This window comes from Carya illinoinensis, chromosome 11 (assembly GCF_018687715.1).
Source record: "Carya illinoinensis cultivar Pawnee chromosome 11, C.illinoinensisPawnee_v1, whole genome shotgun sequence".
Lineage (NCBI taxonomy): Eukaryota > Viridiplantae > Streptophyta > Magnoliopsida > Fagales > Juglandaceae > Carya > Carya illinoinensis.
This window is the reverse complement of record NC_056762.1, coordinates 39,504,658-39,511,503: the sequence shown is the minus strand read 5'-3', so window position 1 is coordinate 39,511,503 and position 6,846 is coordinate 39,504,658. Positions and strand designations below refer to the sequence as shown.

At 37.4% G+C, this 6,846-nt stretch overlaps 1 protein-coding gene across 7 annotated transcripts; it reads right to left on the bottom strand.

Annotated features, from left to right (window-relative positions):
* Positions 1 to 1,837: 1,837 nt before the first annotated feature.
* On the bottom strand, positions 1,838 to 6,816 carry LOC122280834 (E3 ubiquitin-protein ligase CCNB1IP1 homolog). Of its 7 annotated transcripts, none has more exons than XM_043091890.1 (10): positions 6,473 to 6,816; positions 6,174 to 6,224; positions 4,928 to 5,069; positions 4,742 to 4,814; positions 4,405 to 4,450; positions 4,222 to 4,252; positions 3,573 to 3,828; positions 2,879 to 3,042; positions 2,346 to 2,613; positions 1,838 to 2,269 (listed from the first exon to the last, which is right to left on the bottom strand). In XM_043091890.1, the coding sequence occupies exons 3-10, from the start codon at positions 4,995 to 4,997 to the stop codon at positions 2,263 to 2,265; spliced, it is 915 nt and encodes a 304-aa protein (XP_042947824.1). In that variant the 5' UTR covers positions 4,998 to 5,069; positions 6,174 to 6,224; positions 6,473 to 6,816; the 3' UTR covers positions 1,838 to 2,262. The 7 variants fall into 7 exon arrangements, with proteins under 7 accessions (XP_042947824.1, XP_042947821.1, XP_042947826.1 ...); XM_043091887.1 differs by having other exon boundaries at positions 1,838 to 2,232; XM_043091892.1 differs by having other exon boundaries at positions 1,838 to 2,232; positions 2,346 to 2,583.
* Between the last annotated feature and the right edge of the window lie 30 nt (positions 6,817 to 6,846).

Genomic DNA, 6,846 nt, shown 5'->3' with positions numbered 1-6,846 from the left:
AAACCGTGTGGCTTCAAAGGGCTTTTCCGGCCAAACGGTCGGCCGGATGTGGGAGATATTTGGTGGGAAGGTGTGCCGGAGGGAGGGGGTTCGAACGAGACTGGCGGCGAGCCAAACGGTGGCCGGACGGCGGCGGTCTGGGCTGAAGAAGATTCCGGCGACAGGGGCAAAAACAGAGCAGGTGCAACGACTTCCGGCGGCTCTCGAAAGCTAACGGCTGGTCCAATGGCTCTGAAAATTGGTGAGGATGATCTATGGTGGAAGGGGAAGAGAATGGTGGTGACGGTGCATCAAACGGTGGCCGGACGGCGGAGAACCGGCCGGTCAAAGGGGCAGCGACGGGATGGATAAATGAGAGAAAAACGCACAGGGGGGAGGGGTCGACGCACGGGAAGAAAAGCAGGAGAAGAAAAAGAAAAAAGAAAAAAAAAGAAAGAAGAAGAAAAAGGAAAGAGAAAAAGGAAAAAGGAAAAAGATGTGAAAAAAAATGAGGTTCAATCCTCACTCCGGGAAAACAAAACAAACCGCCGAAAAGAGATTAAAAACCACAAAACAATTAAAAGAAATAAAACACAACATCAAGTAAATTAAAAACCAATTTTAAAACGCATGTAAATTAAAATAATAAACTAATATATTAATTAAAATAAAAACAACCATTTCAGCGAAAATACACTCAAAAGCGGGTCGTCACAGCCACTGAATCTCACTTCCTTTGGTTTAACTTCAATGAAGGATTGGCTAGATTTCATCTTAAACCCAATGCAAAAATGGGTCTAACCTCACAAGAAGAACATACTTTCCAAGTTTTTGCAGGCTTGTTTTTAGATTTTATTTGGAGGCTTTGAAATGAATTGGTTCACAACCATAGATATTTATCTCCCCAAAAGTTATCACAACAGCTAAATTTCTCTTATCAAGAAAATCTATAGGCCTAGGGAAAAAAGAAAAGCATCAAATTGGAGGAGAAATGGAAGAATCCCACTCCAAACCAAATCTGTATATCTTTTGATGCAGCGGTTAGAAACTCTTTCTCTCTGGCCTCGGCAGTAAGCAGAAATTCGAAAGGGGAAGTCATTCTAATCTGGATAGAGGAAAACCCCACTACTATCTCAGTGTTGGCAGAAGATCTTGCGGCAAAAGTGGCTTTCAAAATAGCAGAATCTATCAACTCTCCTTCAACCACTATAGTTGGGGACTCCCAGTCGGTTATCTCTTCTATCTCCAAATTGGAAGTGGTTTGGCAAATTTCCACCATCTCAGATGATATTGCATATTCTTTGCACTTTCACCCTGAATGGAGCTATAACAAAATTAATCAATCACAAAATCGACTTGCACACTCAGTTGTGCAATGGGCAGCTACAAACTCTTTGTTTGGTAGCATTCTAGTATATATTATTCCTTCTAATATTTTGTTTATTGACGGTGGAAAGGATCCTCCTTAATATATTTGTAATTCAATTTTTAATATATATATATATATATATATGCATGCTTGCTTAGAAACAAATATATATATATATATATCTTATTTTTCTTCTGCAAATGTATAGCGTTTACTGGTGTTAAGTTTCCATATTCACAATGGAAATTCCAAGAAATATCAAGGCCGTGTGTACAGCATTACTTCTTCTTCTTCTTCTTCTTCTTCGTTTGGTGTTGCCCCATTCAGTTTTTAGTTCTGTGCGTTCATGAGCCACCTGTTACTGATTGGGCTATATGGGAAATAATCGAATACATCGAATACATTTATGCTGTTGAAGAAACTTGTGTCTTTGGATGTGTCATTTCAATATCGAGATCAAAGATTTTGACAACCTGTAAAACACTCGAGTGGAACCCAGCAATGTAGATTTCTTAAGATTGGCTCATTGCCATTTGGCGCGCAGACTCTCCCAAATATTTGAAGTCTAAGCGAATTGTAATTATCAGTTATTTACACACGTGATCTTATATTATCTTTTAGCAGGGCTTGGTAAGAAGATGGCTCAGTAAACTTTCAGATTCCTACCATCCAACAATGGGTAATTACAATAATATTTCCATGTATTTCTACTCTCTGTCTTTGTAATTCTTAATTGGCAGCTGATTCGCCCAAAAAATGTAAACTCGGCTGATCAGAACTTCAACAGGACTTCTGGTTCATGGTCCTTCAGAGATTCACATCAACCTTTTGTGTTTTTTCCTTTTTGGGTTGAAGTGAGGACAATGTATCAAACATCCCCAAATCTGTCAAATGGAAAACCCTTAACTTCAGGCCTAAAACCTGAAAAGACAAAGAATTCATGAAATTCCAGTAAGTAGCAGAGCGGAACTTTGGCAGAATTAAGTTAGGGACTTACGTAAACATGTGAGGGCGGTTACGAGAGAGCTGAGGCCTCTTAATTGGGGAGAGTATCAAGTTCCTCAAAGTCGTTGAGGGGTTACTTGCTCCAGCTCCAAAAACAGCTTGAGAACTAACCCTTCTGTTACCGGCATCAGTTGGGATGGCTGGTTGTTTTGCTGGTGAGCCAACAGAGATATCGAAGGGACCAGAGTTTGAGCTATTCTGTCTCGCTGGCCACACATCCTCTCTAGGCCCTGGAGTGTCAGGAGTGAAAAGCGGCCCACCTGCTAGAAATAAGTCAACTAGTTTTTGGAGAGATATAGCAAAAATGGGTTACCAACTAAAGTTCTGCCTCATCCAAAAAAACAAAAACTAAAGTTCTGTCTCATGATGGCATTGGAAAGCAATACATTCCAACTATTTCAAGCAAGCTTGGGAAATGAAAATTTGTTTTTTTGGTGACAATAGATGCCCTAAACTGTCTCCTGCTAATGTTGAAAAATAAAAAAAAATAAAAAAAAAACCCAGAGAAAAAAAACAAAAGATTACCTTTTCTGACGGCGTCTCTGTTATCCAATATGTTAGCAGGGCTAGCGAACAAATCCGGTTCATTTCTTGGATAAAAGTTGCCAGCAGGCTGGATGGCCGATCGTTTCGTTGACTCATACTCACTTCTCAATTGATCATACATTTCATCTAGCTTTCTCTTCTGCCTGGTATTGAAATAGCATATTGTATAAAGGCCCAAGAAAACCAGTTAAATTTAGGGGATACTTAGAGGATGAGATAAGATGAGATGAAGAATATGTGAATAGTAGTCAAATAGTTAGTAAATAATAATAAAATGATTTGAGTTAAAATGTTATATTAGATTTTGGGAAATGAGAGATAAAAAGTTGAATAAAAATATAATAAAGTTAAAATAATATTAAAAGATAATTTTTGTTTTGAGATTTGAAAAAGTTGAATATTTTTTGTATTTTATTTTGGAATTTAAGAAAGTTGTAATGATTAGGTAATAATTAGATAAAAAAGTTGAATATTTAAAATTGAAAAGTATTTGTATTTAAGTAATGTTTGGGAAGGAAATGAAATGAAACATTTTGAGAAAAAATGAAATGAGATAAAACCAACTCTTAAAAAATAAAAATAAAAGGAGATGAAACATCTTTATTTCCAAACAACCCCTTAGTATCAGTAGTTGGTATCAGTGGCGAAAGATATGACAATAATATAGGCTGACCTGGATTTCTCTGAGAACTTTTCCTGGAGCTCCTGCTTATCCTTTGACAAACTTTCAATCTCTTGCTCCATCATTTGGCACCTCTTGGCCATTTTTTGGTATGCGGTATGCACCTGCTCCAGTTTTTCTGTGAACTTTTCTTGCATTGCTTCACATTTCTGCCGGCATTGAGCAACTATTCTGTTCATCTTGAACTGCATTTCCAATTCCTTTTGCCCGATGTAGAACATCACACTTCTGTATGCACTCTTCATCACTGAGTTTGTTCAAGGAAAGATGCGTAGCCAACATATCCTCTTACAACATCTATTTCTTTTTTTGAAAAATTCTATTCATCGTTCCCATACACTACACTTTTTTTATTTTTTTCTCTTACCAAATGTGTGGTATATGGTTGATGAGTAGAAGAATTCAATTAGTTTAAGAAGAATAAAACTAAAAACAATTTTTTTTAAAAGGATATTGGTGTGTAGTGTGTGGGGATGATGAGTAGCAAAATTTCCTTCTTTTTTGGGAAAGCCCCCAACAACATTTACAAGATATACGACTCATTTAATTGAATGTGATGCAGCAAGAGTGACATGCAAAATGTTTTGACATTTATGTTACTACCCTGTCTAATTCAGGGGGGAATCTGATCAAAGGATACATATCTGTGGAGAAATTCCAGCCATGGCCATCTGCAACAGAATATGTTGCAAACATTAGCAATAAGCATGTGGTAGGAAAAGAAAGGCAATAGTAGGGAGCATGGGTGGAATTCATTGAATAAAGAACTAAAAAGTATCGAATAGCTGAACATAGATAGCACTTCAAAGATATGCTTGCTTACATTTATCCATTCATCATTTGGATTGATATCCACAGGTTTCATAAGACTGACAAGTTGAAAATCAGAACAAGAGGAAGTGAGATTTAAGATTGTTGTATTTAAGTCGGAATGAAAGAACAAAATTAACAATGAGCGGAAGACACCCTAAAAGATATTGCAGGTATAATGATATTGCGGCATCTTGTCTCGGTTTCCATAGAATTCCTCAAAAGAGTGAGAAAGGGGAAAAAAATCTAGAATCACATTTTCTTATGTTCGATTCTACGTGTACGCTCCAGCACATGTAGGCAATTGACTCAAGAAAATAAATATTCAAACCACGTAAAAAACCTATTACCTCTTAGAGAGCACTTGGTCACAAATGGGACATGCTCCATCGTTACCGAGGATCTTGCTAGCATCATCCGTGCCTTTTTCGCTGTTAAAGGAAAATTTATGCAAAAGCACCAACTGACGCAGTTTACAGTTTACTGAACTAAAAAGAAGAAAAGCCAAAAGGAAAATTTTCTTTAAGCTTGGATACACAGAAGGTGACCACATGTGGTGGAAATCGCTCGCCCTTCCAGCTCTCGCCAACACGCATTGCATCTCATTTCAGCTGTTAGTAATAATCTTTGACTTCATGGCATATATTGGGCTCATAGGACCTGTTAATCACTATACAACTGGAAAGAGATATTCAAATAAAGTTTAGGCCTCCCCATTCAGAATTTTTTAAAATAAGAATCAATTTCTTCCTAGTCCTTTAAAAGGGTGCGACAAGTTCCGCAAAATAAGCAATGACGAGCAAATAAAAGCAAAAGCTTTATCCCGATAGAGGCGAACTTATGTAATCTCTGACTTCGATTGCAAACTAGGAAACAGCATAAAACAGCCCTTCTGGATTACGGAAATTTATTAAAAAAAAAAAAAATTAAAAAAAAAAGAAGAAGAAAAGAAAAAAAAAAGAAAAAAAAGAATGTACTGAGTGTTCATAATAGAAGTACATGCATCAGCGGTTTTGAAATCCTTAATCTTTGCCGCTAGCCAGCCGCACACTTAAATTGAATTATGCACGAAAGTTTTTTGTCAAATTGTTGAAAATCATTGGGCGGGAAATTCCAACCATAACAATTGAAATTTGATTGATAAAGGACCTGTTTTTGGCCAAAAAGCATGTCATTGCAATTTTTCTTAAAGATGCCCAATGTGACAACGTTCAGATGTACCTTCTGAAAGTCAGAAATAGCTTCGGCAATCGGGATGAAAATGGATTTGGATTAAAAAAGACCCTCCAGAAAACCAGAAATCTTAAATCATGCTCCATGTAGATTACAGGATCTATTGAGGTGGGCTAGGAAAGAACTTCAACGAAGATGAGTTCTGATAAAATAGAATTTGAACTATTAATGCAGCTCTAGCCGTACAGAAATTTAATTGAATAACTTATCACCACTCCATTTCCCCGCACTAAACATCGTATGAAAAGTAGTACCACCTGCTTTCTCAGAGAATAATCCATTGTCATTTCAAATCAATATATCTGGGGCCGAAATATGCAGGAATATACATAATACTTGACACAAATCACCTTCAAACCTTGAATTATCGACTCAGCTAAACTAAGTCGTAGAGCTGCATTTTGTTTAATCAGGAATTTATCATTTTCTCAGGTCCTAAACGGTAAATAACCTATGCTTCAGAAGCTCAAATTATTTTATTATACTGCATTTTCTCGGAAACCAAACAGAGTTCATTAGGACTTTTAATGCTTGTAATTAGAGCCATACCAAAAAATCATGAATAATCATTGCTTGTCGATCAAACGCTCACAAAAATTCCTGCAATTTGCAAAGCCGAAATCAAGAGATACGTAAAGTCGCAGAAAAATACCAGCAAAAAGAGGATAATATGATTCTCAACTAATCTCCTACTTCAAGGTCTAACAAATACCCAAAAACATCAAGAAGAAAAAGGCGGGAAACTCCGACGAAGCTTCGGAATTCTCAGAGTGTGGTGGAATAGAAGCTCAAGAGTCAAGAATGAAACGGATCCAGAATATTGAGAAGAAATCTTTGAGCAGTTTTACCTTGAAACTCACTCGCTAAGATCTATTGCGCACGAAAATAGAAGGGAGCTTGAATCTTTTTGAGACTTTTCCTTTTTCTCCTTTCTTTCTTTCGGATCGAAGAGAGGGCGTAGATAAAACGCATTAAGCGTGAGTGCGTGAGATTCGAGACCTAGGGTCGAAGATTTGGCGCGAAAAGTTCTTGCTCGGTTCGGTTGCTCTGAAGGCAACGGTTGTATTTATATAGAAGTTAAGAACAGCTATGGGGGAGTTGCGATAAAAAAAAACGGGGGCCGGTTCGGGTCGTTTTGGAGCCAGTTTTATGTCCTCCAACTAGCGCGTGGAATAACGCGTTGTACGAAATTTAGGGAGAGTAAAGTCTTACAGCCAAGAGA

Coding starts and splice junctions, on each gene's coding strand:
- LOC122280834 (XM_043091887.1), bottom strand. CDS start 4,997: ATGAGATGCAATGCGTGTTGGCGAGAGCTGGAAGGGCGAGCGATTTCC. Junction 4,815..4,927: donor CACATGTGGTCACCTTCTGT/GTATCCAAGCTT, acceptor ACAGCGAAAAAG/GCACGGATGATGCTAGCAAG. Junction 4,451..4,741: donor GACCAAGTGCTCTCTAAGAG/GTAATAGGTTTT, acceptor TCAACTTGTCAG/TCTTATGAAACCTGTGGATA.